The sequence below is a fragment of the Vipera ursinii genome (genome assembly GCF_947247035.1).
Source record: "Vipera ursinii genome assembly, chromosome: 1".
NCBI classification, from domain to species: Eukaryota; Metazoa; Chordata; class Lepidosauria; order Squamata; family Viperidae; genus Vipera; species Vipera ursinii.
In genome coordinates, this window is record NC_139512.1 from 14,458,525 (window position 1) to 14,474,501 (window position 15,977).

The 15,977-nt window shown below is 46.0% G+C and overlaps 1 protein-coding gene across 1 annotated transcript in view; it reads right to left on the bottom strand.

The window, feature by feature from the left end:
- The window catches only part of LOC310632251 (vomeronasal type-2 receptor 26-like), a gene marked incomplete at both ends in the record, with an annotated part of 28,634 nt that extends 16,671 nt beyond the window's left edge, over positions 1 to 11,963 (bottom strand). The window contains one exon of the mRNA XM_083349323.1: positions 11,905 to 11,963. Within this exon, the coding sequence (XP_083205449.1) occupies positions 11,905 to 11,963 (59 nt within the window). The remainder of the gene's footprint in view (positions 1 to 11,904) is intronic.
- Between the last annotated feature and the right edge of the window lie 4,014 nt (positions 11,964 to 15,977).

Consider the following 15,977-nt stretch of genomic DNA (forward strand, 5'->3'; position numbering starts at 1 on the left):
TTCTATACAAATTACTGTCATAGGCCAATGAAAAGACAGACCAGCACAATTTGTAATGTGTTCTCCCTCCTCACTTTTTATGCTTCATCACTTTCATCAGGAGGTATTCTAGATTTAGAAAGATTAAGAATTCTATCCACTTTTATGAGCTTGGTTCTTTATTTTAAAAAATACAAAGATTTACTCTAGGGCATTGCAAACATCATCAGGACTAGTATTTCTAAAACAAAGTCCCTGGATCCCCAAGAAAGAAAGCATTCATCTACATCTTTGAACTCCGGGTGAAACTTACACAATTGATAAACGATGTTGGAATGGGTCTTTATGAAAGCGTAGGCTGTCGAAGGATAAAACAGTGGTTGCCAGGGGCAAATTCCCACCAATAATGAGATCACCAGGCCTGTAATAGTCCTCCAGAATCTGCAAAGATGTTGTCAACACACATATGGTTTGCATCCTCTTTGCAGTAGTTGGAGGCAGGAACCAGAGGAGCAGAAGGAGGAGGAGAAGCAGCCCAATCATTCTTATTGCTCCACTTCCCTCCTACATCATATGTTGAGGTTTATGGAGAAGCCAAGTTGCAGGTAGCCCTTGAAATCTCAGCAGAGCTTTAACCCAAGAGAGACAGGCCATCCCAACTGGATGACTTTGTGGCAAATTTTTATCACCCATGTTTCCCCTTATATCTGTCTGAGCTGGGACCAAAGTTGAATCTCATCAAACCCAGGAGTTAGCTTTTTGCAAGACAAGGCGAGATGCCATGTCCTGCCCCATTGGGAGAGGTCTAAGGATATTTTTTAAAGCAGGTTTTATCTTGGAAGATCTTTGTGAGTAGAAACCCACAGGGGACACATTTACGGTTGTGCTGATAATTGCAAAGAAAAGCAAATGTCCTACCCAATTACTACTAGATATGTTTGCACAGCAGAAACTGAAAAAAACATGTTTGTGTCTCCACGGAGATGGACTTGAGAATGAAGGTGAAGTTGGATATTTGACTTATATGTAACTCAGCCCCTGCAGACAAGATGGAGTTTTGATAGAGAAATTCAGTGGTGGAAAAAAGTCAGGTTCTACATTTAGTCAAGAAAAACCAAATGCACAGTTATAGTATAGGAGGTACCTTTATTTATTTATTTATTTTATTTTATTGCATTTATATACCGCCCTTTCCCTGAGGACTCAGGGCGGTTTACAGGAAATTAAAAACCCACAATACAAAAGTTAAAACCCATTTAAAAAAGATTAAACTTAACCCTGTGCAATTAAAACCCCGATTAAAATAAATTACTCCTCAGCCTGGGCCCGAGAGCTCAAAGAGCCAGGTCTTCAGGCCCCGGCGGAATGATAGGAGGTCGGGGGCAGTCCTCAGCTCCACTGGAAGCTGGTTCCAGAGGGCAGGCGCCCCCACTGAGAAGGCCCTATCCCTGGGTGTCACCCGCCGGCAATCTCTTACCAGCGGGACCTTGCTCAACAGTAGTAACTGTGAGAGGGATCTCAGAGTCCCTAGTAGACAATCACTTCAATAGGAGCCAGCAGTGTGCTGCAGCTGCCAAAAAAGCCAACACAGTGCTAGGCTGCATTAATAGAGGGATAGAATCAAGATCACATGAAGTGGTCTTTATGAAAGCGTAGGCTGTCGAAGTTGTTATCACATTTTCCTTCAATGTTTTTCAAATGCTTTCCATGCAAAGCTTTGGTTTTCCATCTATTTAATTTGTCATCCAGCCATTTTTCCTTATATTCTGCCTTTGTTTCTGTTATTTTTATAATGCTCTCTGTTTTCACAGCCTGCAGCAATTTTTCTGTACTTTGATTCACATAGTCATTCAAACTTCATTTTTCTTCTTCTACAGTTTGGTGGATTTGCAATAACCCTCTGCCCCCCTATTCTTCTTGGGAGGTACAATCTGTCAATGTCACTTCGTGGAAGTAGAACGTGGTGCATATTCAAAAGTTCACACGTTTTCCGATCTAGGTTTTCCAGTTCAGACAATGTCCAGTTGATAATTCTAGCTGGGTAGCGTATCACTGGGTAGCATATCACCCATGTATTAAAGGCTTTAATTATGTTTCCAGCATTCAGCTTTGATTTTAAGATTTTGCGGACTCTCCTGATGTTTTCCTTTTGCCTTGACTCTTTGACTTTTCCATTCAAGGTGTTATCTGCTTCCAATATGGCTAGATATTTGTAACCATCATCCTTTGCTAGTGCTTTTATAATACTTCCATTTCCCAGTTCTATTCCTTCTATTTTTCCCATTTTTCCTCGCTGCATGGATAATATAGCACATTTTCCAAGTCCAAAGTCCATTCTGATGTCACTGCTAAACAGCTGAACTGCACTGAGTATCGATTCAAGTTCAGTATGGCTTTTCGAGTACAGTTTTAAGTCATCCATGTATAGTAGATGGTTTATCTTGCCATGCTGGCTTGAAATGTGGTATCCCAGGTTTGTGTTTCATAAGTTTATTGTCAATGAAATTAATGTGATGTTGAATAGTAGTGGTGAAAGTGAGATTCCTTGGAAGATTCCTCGTCTGATGTTGATTTCACCAATGTTCTCCCCATTTGCTGTTAGGACTGTTTTCCATTTTTGAATATTTGCTTTAAAATATGTACAGATATTTTTTGCTGATTCCAAAGTTTTCAAAACACGCATTAATCCAGCTGTGAGGTAATGAGTCGAATGCCTTCTTGTAATCAATCCATGCCACATCTAAGTTCATTTTCCATCGTTTTGCATTTTTGAGTACCATTTTGTCAATGAGCAGCTGATCTTTTGTTCCTCTTGATTTTTTATAATTTCCTTTTTGTTCTACAGGATACAAACTGTTTTTCATCAGATGATTGAATACTGAATTTGCCAGTATTCTTGTAAAAAGTTTGAACGTTGTTGGCAGACATGTAATTGGGCAGTAGTTGCTTAGTTCTGTGCTCTTTCAGGGTCTTTCATTATCAAGTATGTTCGACCAGCCTTTAACCATTTTTCACTTGTGGCATTTTGAAGTATTTCATTAAGCTGAGTGGCCATGTGGTGATGGAGGCTGGTGAGGTATTTCATAATCATAATCATAATAGTAAAGTTGAAAAGGACCTTGGAGGTCATCTAGTCCAACCCCTTGCTCAGGCAGGAAACCCTATACCATTTTAGACAAATGGCTGTCCAGTCTCTTCTTAAAAACTTCCAGTGTTGGAGAATTCACAGCTTCTGGAGGCAGGTCGTTCCACTGGTTAATTGTTCTCATTGTCAGGAAGCTTCTCCTTAGTTCTAGGTTGCTTCTCTCCTTGATGAGTTTCCATCCGTTGATTCTTGTCCTGCCTTCAGGCCCTTTGGAGAATAGCTTGACTCCCTCTTCTTTGGGGCAGCCCCTGAGATATTGGAACACTGCTATCATGTCACCCTCTTAGCTCGGTGCTGAAGCCAATTAATCACCAAACCCAAAATGTGGAAAACAGACTGCTATAATATCACCCCTCGTCCTCCTCTTGACATTAAACTAGACATACTCAATCCCAGCAACCGTTCCTTACATGTTTTAGCCTCCAGTACCCTAATCATCTTTGTTGCTCTCCTCTGTACTCTTTCCAAAGTCTCACCATCTTTTTTACATCGTGTTGACCAAAACTGGATGCAGTATTCCAGGTGTGGCCTTACCAAGGCATTGTAAAGTGGTATTAGTACTTCATGTGTTCTTGATTCTCTTCCTCTATTAATGCAGCCTAGCACTGTGTTGGCTTTTTTGGCAGCTGCAGCACACTGCTGGCTCAAATTTAAGTGATTGTCCACTAGGATCCGAGATCCGTCTCACAGTTACTACTATTGAGCAAGGTACCCCCTATACTATGCCTGTACATTTGGTTTTTCTTGTCTAAATGTAGAACCTTGCTTTTTTCAGCATTGAATTTCATTTTGTTAGATAGCGCCCAGTGTTCAAGTCTGTCCAGATCCTCCTGTATCTTAATCCTGTGTTTTGGAGTGTTGGCTATTCCTGCCAGCTTGGTGTCATCTGCAAAGTTGATGAGTTCCCCATCTATCCCTTTGTCCAAATCATTGATGAAAATGTTAAGAGCACTGGGCCCAGAACAGAGCCCTGGGGCACTGCACTGCACACTTCCCTTCATGTAGATGTGGTTCCATTGAGGACCACACGCTGAGTACAGCTACAAATTTCAATCAGTATGCATCCAGCTCGTCCAGGCCAGGTACACTCCACTTCTTGACCTTCTTTACTTGTTTTGCAACCATATTGATGGTTATTACAATATTCTCCATTTTGTGTCATGTTGCTTGGTTTTTGATATCTTTGATCCAGGAGGCAGTTGTATTATGTTCCACTGGGTTTTCCCACAGTTATAAATAAATAAATAGTTCTTTCCAAAAGTTTAAAGTTTTTTGTTTATATGGGAAAACAGTAGTTTGGACTAGATTTTTATCACGTGACTGATAGAAGAGGTGCTGGTTTATTCTGAACTGGACATTTTCACAGTATTGTTTTATTCATCCTTCATATCTTTCAATTTTCTTTGCTGTTTTTATTACACACTGTTTTAGTTTTTCCATGATTACTGTTATTGTTTCTTTCTCCAGGTTATATTTTTTGTATAAACTATTTTTCAGCTTTTCGTTCTTTAGTTTTCCTTCTTTCAAGTATTTCAATTTGCTGACATCTGCTCGTAGTTTTTTAATTTTATTTTCAAGTCTAATTTTCCACTTTGTTGTTGTTGTTGTTACTGTTATTATTATTGTTGTTGTTGTTTATTTCAAGGACCACCAACATTAGATCAGTCTTCTCAGAGATAAATTTCAGTTGGTTTGATGCAATTTATCCTGGAAATGTACACTTGTTGACCCGGAATTAGGGGACAGTATAGGAAATATCAATTATTTATTTATTTATTTATTTATTTATTTATTTATTTATTTATTTATTTATTTATTTATTTATTTATTTATTTGATTGATTTATGAATGTGCAGATGGCCTTACTGTCTTTGGGCTCTTGCAAAGTCCTGGATGCAGAGTCATGAAAGGCAGCAAGGAAAATACTCAATGTCCTAACCCACCCAAGAACATACGATATCTTTAGGGAAACACCCAAAAGGGAACATGTTTGTTACTTGTTACATGTTTGCCCTCCAGGTGATATTCAAGGTGCTGGTGATGACCTATAAAGCCCTAAATGGCATGGGTCCGAATTATCTTAGGGAGCACCTGCTGCCAGAGTCAACTTCCCATCGTCCTGTGCGCTCCCACAGGGAAGGCCTCCTCAGGGTCCCACCGGTCAAGGAGTGCCGGTGGGTGATTCCCAGGGGGAAAGCATTCTCGATGGGCGCGCCTGCTCTATGGAATCAGCTGCCGGTGGAACTCCGGATCGCCCCTGACCTTCGTTCGTTTCGCCGGGACTTAAAAACCTGGCTATTTGAGCTGGCCGGCCTGGACTGAGGGGTTTTTAAGGTTTTAAATTCAATTTTAAAGTGTTGGGGCTATTAATTTAATTGTATTTTAATCTGTATATTGTATTTTTTTTAAAAAAAATAATTTGCCCTGTAAACCGCTCTGAGTCCTTCGGGAAAAGGGCGGTATATAAATCGAATAAAATAAAATAAAACAAATAAATAAATACTTCTGCTCTGTTATCTACAGTATGCCAGACTCGGTGGGTGAAATCGTTATCATATGTGTGTCAGCTTTGCTGGATGGCCTGCTTATGTAACCAGAAAGAATAAATAGAAGGATTTCTTGTCATTCGGGGCTTCTCTCATTTAGAGGAGCCCGTCTTTTTGTTCAGCTGAATAAAAAACGTAAAGCTTGAAGGCAACTTCTGGTTTCCTGTATTTTTTTACCAGCAAAACCTCAGAACCTGCATATCACAGTATTGAACATAGATCCCTCTAGATGGGCTATTTATACTTGTCCAGGATTATATAGTTTGCTACACTTAAGCAGTCATAAATTCCCATTGTTTTCTGTAGAAGATGAAATCAAAGGCTTTAATTCCACCATTAAATTTAATAAGACATTATGATTTAAATATTCTGTTTGCAGTTTTGACAGTTAAGTATTCATAATTTGGGCTTTAGAATCAGAGATAAGTTGTTCTTTTATGTAGAAAAACCAGCTTTGACTCAATGCATCTGATAAAAGGTTTTAGTGTTTTAAACGATTATGGGTTAACTTTAACTGGACTGAGGGGTTTAATATTTTTAAATTGTGATTTAATTTTTTTTTTATTTAATTTATTTTAATTTTTATATTGGATTGTTTTTAAATTTTGCCTTGTAAACCGCCCTGAGTCCTTTGGGAATAGGGCGGTATATAAACCGAATAAATAAAATAAATAAATAAATTCTTATTAAATGATTAAATAATAATAAAAATAATGTTTAATAATAAAATAATAATTCTTATTAAATTGTAGCTCCAGGTTGAAATGAGGGGTCCTTGGTGCTCTCTGAGGTTGCTTGTTTTCTGGCAGACGTTTCTTTGCCAAACTAGGTGACATCATCAGTGTTAGAAGGAATGGGCTTGTTCTCATTATATATTCTAATGGATTGCCCTTTCAATATTGATAGGAGTGGTCTTCATAGTTCCTTGGTTGGGCTGTTTACTGTTAGTTTGTTTGGGGTACTGTCTGCCTCTTGACTGTTAGTCTAATGTTAATTTTGGTGTTAATGGCTGCTCATCTGGGTATTGATTGCTGGTGACGAGGTGTTTTGGTCTTTCTGTTCCCTGTTTAGCTTGTTGGTTGTCTCTTTTGAATAGCATATAGATATTGTTTATGTCTATGTGTCTATCGACAGCTAATTTGTCAGAGTGCCAGGCTTCTAGGAATTCCCTGGCAGTTTTGGACCTGACTTGGTTTAGGATGACCAGTTTCTCAATTGAAAGTTTGAGTTTGCAAGTGTCTAGTGAAATTAAGGGACGCGGTGACTCAGTGGGTTAGGACGCTGAGCTTGTCGATCAGAAGGTCGGCAGTTTGGCAGGTTGAATCCCGAGTGCCGCGTAGCAGAGTGAGCGCCTGTTACTTGTCCCAGCTTCTGCCAACCTAGCAGTTCGAAAGCACGTAAAAATGCAAGTAGAAAAATAGGGACCACTCCAGTGGGAAGGTAACAGCGTTCCGTGCGCCTTTGGCGTCTAGTCATGCCGGCCACATGACCATGGAGACGTCCTCAGACAAGCGCTGGCTCTTCGGCTTTGAAACGGAGATGAGCACCGGCCCCTGGAGTCGGAAACGACTAGCACGCATGTGCGGGGGAACCTTTACCTTTACCTAGTGAAATTAAGTTTTCATTATGTCTTCTGATTGCTAGTTGGTGTTCTTTTTTTATTTATAATATTTAGTTATCGTCATAACTTTGAACAGTCACTAAATGAGACAGCCACTAACTAAGGACTGCCTGTAAAACTTCCTGTGGCTATTGCAACTGTTTAATCCTTCAGCCCTTCCCCTCTCTCCTGACTTGACCATTGGACCTGACCCATTAAGAAGCAGTTCAGTGGTGAGAAAAGTAGGATCCTACAGTTAGGCAGGAAAAATCAGATGCAGAGGTACACAATAGTCAGTACCTGGCGCAACAGTTGTTCCTGTGAGAGGGATCTAAGTGTTCTAGTTAATCACCACTTAAGTATGAGTCACCACTGTGTTCCAATTGCCAAAACAGGCAATGCAGACCTAGGTTGCATAAACAGAATGGTATCATCAAGACCATAGAAAGTACCGTGTTTCCCTGAAAATATGACCCAATCTTATTTTTATTTTTTTTGTCCCCCAAAGGGGCACCAGATCTTATTTTTTAGGTGTCTTTTCCACTCACCTCTGGCACCGACAGCCCCACGCAGCCAACCCACTTCTTCTGTGGCATCACCTGGCCTGCATTTCACAGTCAGAGGCCTTTCCAGAAGGCGTCTGCAGCTGAGAACTGAACTATGGATTGAATCTTTCCAGAAGGCCTCTAACTGCGAAATGCAGGCCAGGGGATGCAGCAGAAAAAGTGGGTTGGCGAGGAGAGTCAGGCTGCAATGGTAAGCAGGTGTGGGTCCTTGGGCCAGCTCCAACCCCACCACCCCTGCCTTACTTTGCTTTTTAAGTGTTGCCTTGCCCCAAAACTAGGGCTTATTTTTGGAGCAGGGCTTATTTTTGGCATAGTGCTTATTTTGGGGGGTAGAACTTATTTTGGGGGTAGGGCTTATATTAGTCCCACCCCCAAAAATCTAGCTAGGGCTTATTTTCAGGGCAGGTCTTGTTTTCGGGAAAACACGGAAGCTGTCAACATCCAGCTCAAGAATCCAAATAAAACTCCAGGTTCATTCTGTCTCCAAAAATTGTACTGTTTATTGAATACACTGCATGGTACTGTCGAAGCAAAACTAAATCTGAGGTTCTAACCGTAATTCATAGACTTAAATAATACTTTTCCCAGCCAAACCCCCAATGTCTTACATAGTCCATATCAACAAATCCACTTTGTTATGGGAACCGTCTGCTTCAAATCCACACCTGGTCTGGTGTCCTTGAAAAGGTTTCAGGCTCTCGCAATCTTCAGCGGAGTCATAGAAGTTTTGTTTCTCCATCTAACCCACTTGAAAGTAGCACCTCCCACCTTTAATCTAAAGCAAGTTGAAATGCAGAGTCATGTAGCTGCCAAAGTTTCATCCTTGACAGTAGCACTCTATAGTGCACTAGCTAGGCCAGACATGTCAAACACAAGGCCCGGGGGCCGGATCCGGCCCGCGAATTGGTTTCATGTGGCCCGCGAAGCCATCCTGGAAACAGTGAGGGAACGGCCCCCACTGCCTTGGCCCTGGCCCAGAGACCCTCCTTCTGCCAGAGACCCTCAGATCTGTCCCACTCCTGCCCAGGCCCCCATAGGCACCCTTGAGGCAAACGATGTAGAGCTGGCCATGCCCACCCAGTAGGCCATATGCACTCTAGCCACGCCCAGCCAGTAGGCCATGCCCACCCTGGCCACACCCACCCGCCCCCTGAGGGCAACCGCAATGCTGATGCGGCCCTCAATGAAATTGAGTTTGACACCCCTGAGCTAGGCCATATTTGGAAAAGAATGCTGGTGGATTTTCCTTTGCTGGATGCTTTAATTTACATTCAGAGGGTGGTTTCAAAGATCTCTTTCAACTAGAGGACTATCTAGGAACTGAGGTCCAACAATTCTGAAGCCCACCAGATGGAAAAGGGTAGGTTTACAGTCTTTGTCAAGGCTTTGTTTGGCAAGTGATGGAGAGACATGTCCCCCAGATCTTACAGGCTGCCTCCAAGCATTGCAGAACAGACCTTTGACCAAGCATATCTCCTCCCTGTCACTGATGAAACTTTGGCAGCTACGTGCCTCTGCATTTCAACTTGCCTTTAGATTAAGGGGGGGGGAGGTGTTACTTTCAAGTGGGTAGATGGAAAAAGAAAACTTCTTTGATTCAGCTGCAGACCATGAGAGCTTGAAGCCCTGTCAAGGACACCAGATTTGAAGCAGATGGTTCCCATAACAAAGTGGATTTATTGATATGGCTTACATAAGATGTTGGGGGTTTAGCTGGGAAAACTATTGTTTAAGTCTATGAATTGGTGTTGGAACCTTAAAGTTAGTTTTGCTTTGACAAAACCATGCAGTGTATTCAATAAACCAGGGGTCTCAAACTCACAACATCACGTGACGTGTCGTGATGTATCGCGACTTTTTTGCCATTTCTGGCAATGGGGTGGGCGTGGTTTTGCTATGATGCATCTGGCCCACGGGCTGGCAGTTTGACACCCATGCAATAAATAGTCAGATTTTCAGAAATGGAATGAACCTGGAGTTTGATTTGGATTCTCAAGCTGGATGTTGGCATTCCCAAGGACGGCAGCTACTCACCAAGCCTGTGATGCTCAAGAAGGCCTCAGACCACAGCTGGGGATTCCTCAGTGTGCTGAGCCATGAACCAATTTCACCCAAGACAGCAGCTCTGAAGCTGCAATATGAACACACACAGTACCCACTCCACAGCCTTAGGGCATCCCAACAATTGTAAAAGAATTGGGTGTGGGAGGTGTAAAAAAAAAAAAAGCTGGCTATGAAACAACTGCCAACTGCCAGGAGTTCATTCCTGACTTGCTCGAGGTTGACTCAGCTTTCCATCCTTCTGAGGTTGGTAAAATGAGGGCCCAGATTGTTGAGAGTGATATGTTGACTCTGCAAACCATTTAGAGAGGGCTTTAAAGCACCGCGAAGCAGTATATAAGTCTGAATGCTACTGCTACTCTCTCCCTCTCCCTCTCTCCTTTTCTGCCCTTTTTCTACCTTTTTTATTTCCTTCCCTTCCTTCCACTCTCTCCTTCATTCCTTTCTTTTTCTCCATATTTTTTTCCTGCTCCCTCCATCTCTTATTTCCCTTCTTTTTTCTCTTCCTCTTCTTTCCTCTCCTTCTTTCCTCCCTTTTTCTTTCTCCTTTTCTTTCTTTCTCTTCCTTCCTTTTTTTCTCTTGTAAGGGGTATGGTAGCACAGTGGTTATAATGCAGGATTGCAGGCTAACTCTGTCCATCACCTGGAGATCAATCGAGAAGAGAAGAGAAGAGAAGAGAAGAGAAGAGAAGAGAAGAGAAGAGAAGAGAAGAGAAGAGAAGAGAAGAGAAGAGTTGGAAGGGACCTTGGAGATCTTCTAGTCCAACCCCCTGCTCAGTCAGGAAATTCTGTACCGGGGTAGGCAACCTTGGCTTTGTTTGACTCGTGGACTTCAACTACCAGAATTCCTGACAATCATAAAAGAGCCAAGGTTGCCTACCCCTGCCCTATACCATTTCAGACAAATGGTTGTCCAGTGTCTTCTTAAAAACCTCCAGTGATGGAGTACCAACAATGTCTGGAAGCCACGTTAGCACCCGCCATGCTCGTGAGTCCATCAAAGCCTCGCACTCCACAAGCAGTTCTGCAATATACTACAAACCATAATGACAGCTGTCATAGGCCGCATTTACGCGGCCGCACTGACAGCTGTCAAAAAATGACACTTGCGCAAAACGCTCCCACTAGCACACGCGGCCGTTTGACAGCTGTCAAACGGCGCGCATGCGCATACAGCCGCGAGCTGTCAAAACCGCGGCTATCCCACAGTGACAGCCGCGAGCTGTCAAACACTGACGCATGCGCACTCACCACCCAACTGTCAAACTCACGGCAAGCCCGGCGGCCGCCGCGAGCTGTCAAAGTTGGCGCATGCGCAGTCGCGGCGACAAGCTGTCAAACGCCAGCCGCCCGCCAAAACCAGCTGACAGGATTCCCTGCCCAGTTACCCGCTAAGCGTTGTCGCTGGGGAAATTCTGCCCTGCAGCTGACTGATTGGCCCCCTGTTCTTGGAGGGAAAAATGCGCCCAGCTGATTTGCTGTCCCGTTTGACAGCTACCTATATAAGCATGTTGTTTACTGTTCCCGTCGTCCGGGCTGACTAAATAAACCTGTTTAACGAAGACGCGTCTCCCTTGTCCTTCCTGCCGATAAATCACCTGGCGACGAGGATGGGATCCCGGTACTAGCTGAAGCCACGGGCCAGGAGTGTTGCTGTCTGGTCAATCCGCTGAAGTCACTTGCTAAGTCACTGACCGGACAAGCCAACCTACCAGGCGCCCAAAGTACCGCGGACCCCGAATGGCAGCCCTAGGACACATAAGGGAGTTCGACGTCCGGCACCCCGAAGGATGGGAGTCGCATTTGGGCCAGGTCGAGGGGTACCTCCTCGTAAATAAGATCACGGAGGACCGCCACAAGGCCGCCGCGCTCCTATGCCTGAGCGGGCCAGCGGTGTACGACATCGCCGTTGGCCTCTGCAGCCCGGACCCGGTCACCACCATTCCGTTTGCCGAGCTCACGGACCGCCTCAGCAAACACTTCGTGCCAAGGCGGTCCGAACTGTACTGGCGGCTCTCGTTTGCCCGTCGGAAGCAGCAGCCGGGCGAGACCACCACCGCGTTCATCGCGACCGTCAGGCACGCCGCCCGCAAATGCCATTTCCCCGACCTGGAAGACCGGATCCGCGATCAAGTCATCGCCGGTCTCCAGAATCCGCGCCTGCAGAGGAAACTTGTGGCAAAGCCCACAATGGACCTCGCAGAGCTCACGCTAGAAATAATGGCATACGAAGATAGCCATCGCGACGAAATCGAGTCGTTTGGCAAAAACCCGGGCAACTCTGTCCATCAGGCCAGGGAACTCGACCAGGGGCCGCCGGAGCCCGAATCCGGGGTCGACGCGATCCTCTCCCGTTTCAACCGGATGACCGCCGGCCGGGAAAGGAACCGCAACCAAGACCGACAACCGGGCCCCAACGCGAAGAAGCCGCAGGCCAACGCCAGAGCAAAGTGTGCCAGTTGCGGCGGAAGCCATGCCCGAGCCACCTGCAGGTTTAGGAACGCGAAGTGCCACGGCTGTGGCAAGACCGGCCACATCCGACCAGCATGTCGCAGCCTAAACCGGGAGACCCTCCACGACCTTGACGAGATCCCCGCAGGTAGGACAGTCCCTCCCCGCCCTCAACCAAGGGTTATAGGGTCCATACGCTCCTTAACTAAAACCCCCGCTAACAACATCCCCAGAGCCAAAGTTAGGACATGGGTCAAAATACAGGGAATCCCCTGCGAAATGGAGGTCGACTCAGGATCCTCCGTTTCAATCCTGTCAGGAGACACCCTCCAAAAGATAGCCACCAAAACAAATCACCGCATACCTATCCAACCCTCCAGGCTCCTGCTGGCAGATTTTCAAGGGGCGCAAATAGATTTAAAGGGACAAGCCGTCCTAAAGGTCGATTTTAAAAAATTCTCTGGCCACTTAACAGCCCAAATAACCAAGCAACCAAGAACTAGTTTGATAGGACTAGACTGGTTTGAGGCATTAGGCATTCGCCTCGAAGGAACAAACCGCATCCAAACCGACTCTTTAGACAATATCTGCAAAAAATTTGCAGATGTGTTTGACGGCTCATTGGGCAAATACAATAGCCCCCCCATCGACCTCAAGTTCAAACCAGAGGTCGGGCCAATTAGAATAAAAGCCAGGAAAGTTCCTTTCGCCCTAAAACCGAAAATAGACAGAGAAATAGACCGGTTGCTCAAGCTAGGAGTCCTAGAATCAACTGACAGCGGAACTTGGGAAACCCCCATAGTGACACCTGTCAAACCCAATGGTGACGTCAGAATCTGCGCTGACTATAAAGCGACCCTCAACCGCGCACTCAACCCGCATGCGTACCCAGTCCCGTCAGTAAGAGACGTTCTATCAGAAATAGGGTCCGGCTCCATTTTCGCCAAACTAGACTTGGCACATGCCTTCCTGCAACTCCCAGTAACCAGGGAAACCGCAGAAGCCCAAACCATAGTGACGCACAGAGGGGCGTTCAAAGTGAACCGCCTCCAATTCGGCATCTCAGTGGCACCTGGAATATTCCAGGAAGTCATGGAGCGCACCCTCAAAGGCATCCCCGGAGTCTGCCCGTATTTTGATGACGTCCTCATCGCGGGCGATTCCACCCAGTCCCTAGCAACCAGGCTGCACGAAGTCCTCTCGAGATTCCGCGCAGCTGGCTTAAAATTAAAACGTGAGAAGTGCTCAATCGGAGTACCCTCCGCAGAATTCCTGGGGTACAAAATAGACGGCAAAGGCATTCACCCCACCAACGCAAAAATACAGGCAATACAAGCCGCACCCCCCCCCAAAAAATAAAACGGAGCTCCAGGCATTCCTAGGGCTCCTAAATTTCTACCATTCATTCCTACCCGCAAAAGCCACAATAGCAGAACCCCTTCATAGGCTCCTGGACAAAGGGGCCCCCTGGAAGTGGACTCCACTTCACAATGACAGCTTCAAACAGCTAAAACAATTACTTTCCAGCGATACAACCATATCGCACTACAACGAAACCAAACCCCTGTGCATCGCCTGCGATGCTTCGCCTTATGGCATCGGGGCAGTTCTCAGCCATTCCCTTAACGATGGCACGCAAGCCCCAATCGCTTACTATTCAAGGACACTTTCAAAAACCGAGCGCAATTACGCGCAAATAGATAAGGAAGCCCTGGCTATTGTGGCTGGAATTAAAAAATTCCACGACTACCTCCACGGCAGGCCATTTACAATCTATACGGATCACAAACCTCTCCTAGGCATATTCACATGGGACCGCCAGACCCCGCAAATTTTATCCCCGCGAATGCTTCGCTGGACAACATTCCTCTCTGCCTACTCCTATCAGTTAATCTACAAGCCTGGGAAGGAAATGTCCCATGCAGACGGCCTTAGCAGGCTCCCACTGCCCCAGATAGACCCCGACCCAGCTCCAGCCGGCCAGGTCCTGGCCATCCAAGAACTCACAGAATGCCCAGTAACTGCCAAAGACATTGCAATTGCCACAACCAGGGACCCCACCCTCAGCAGGGTACTCTCATGGGTCACATCAGGTTGGCAATCAACCTGCCCCTCTCCCTCCATCCAAACTTATTTTGCAAAAAGACAAGAGCTTTCAACACACTTAGGCTGCATCCTTTGGGGCTGCAGGGTAATAATCCCCTCATGCCACAGAGCAAAAGTTCTCCAAACACTACATGAGGGCCACCCTGGCATTTCAAAGATGAAGGCTCTGGCACGCAGCTACATCTGGTGGCCTTCCTTAGACAGGGACATCGAGCAGCACGTAGCCGGCTGCTATCTCTGCCAGCAAACCAGGCCCTCCCCTCCACACGCCCCAGTCCACAAATGGGAAACCACTTCCAATCCTTGGTCCCGCATCCACCTCGATTACGCAGGACCATTCCAGGGACAAACATTTTTAATTATTGTAGACAGTTACTCAAAATGGCTGGAGGTTCTCCCGGTTTCAAGCACCACTTCAGAGGCCACTATTCAAGCCCTAAGGGGAGTTTTTGCCACCCACGGTCTTCCAGATGTCATAATCACTGACAACGGACCTCAATTTACCTCCCGTGATTTCCAGATCTTCACGAGGAGGAACTGTATTAGACACGCAACATCGGCTCCGTTCCACCCGTCCAGTAATGGCCTCGCAGAGGTCATGGTAAAAACCACCAAAGACTCTCTGCGCAGGATAATCGTCGGAAACTGGCACCGTCGACTCGCCCGCTTTCTCCTCGCTCACCACTCCACTCCCGTGTCCACCACCGGTAAATCCCCAGCGGAACTGAGATGGGGTCGCCGACTGGTCACTCGTCTTGACAGACTGCACCCAGACAGGCCAGCGGCCGAAAAAACCAACAACTTGCCACACAAAACATTCTCCAAGGGACAAAATGTCTGGGCCCGAAATTATGGGGGAAGGGATAAATGGACCCAGGGGGTGGTTCTCGATCAAACTGGGCCCCTGTCATACACTATCAATGCTGGCACGGGACTCACACTACGGAGACACGCAGATCAACTCCGACCCAGGTCACCCCCCAACACCTACACGCCAGAAACAGCGACGGAAGAACCTGCACCCCCCAGCACCGTTCACCCAGAGATTGTCCCCGCTCCAGCCGGTCTTCCTCCCGAGGAAGCCCCCGCATCAATAGAGAAACCTCCACCTCGCAGATCCACGCGACAGAAAAGGCCGCCAGCATACTTACTGGACTTCGAATGGGCCGGGAGCGCGCCAACAAGTTCTAACACTGTTAAAAGTTAAATTAGATTACCTTGTTCAGTTCAAGGGGGGGGGAAAGGGGTGCAATATACTACAAACCATAATGACAGCTGTCATAGGCCGCATTTACGCGGCCGCACTGACAGCTGTCAAAAAATGACACTTGCGCAAAACGCTCCCGCTAGCACACGCAGCCGTTTGACAGCTGTCAAACGGCGCGCATGCGCATACAGCCGCGAGCTGTCAAAACCGCGGCTATCCCACAGTGACAGCCGTGAGCTGTCAAACACTGACGCATGCGCACTCACCACCCAACTGTCAAACTCACGGCAAGCCCGGCGGCCGCCGCAAGCTGTCA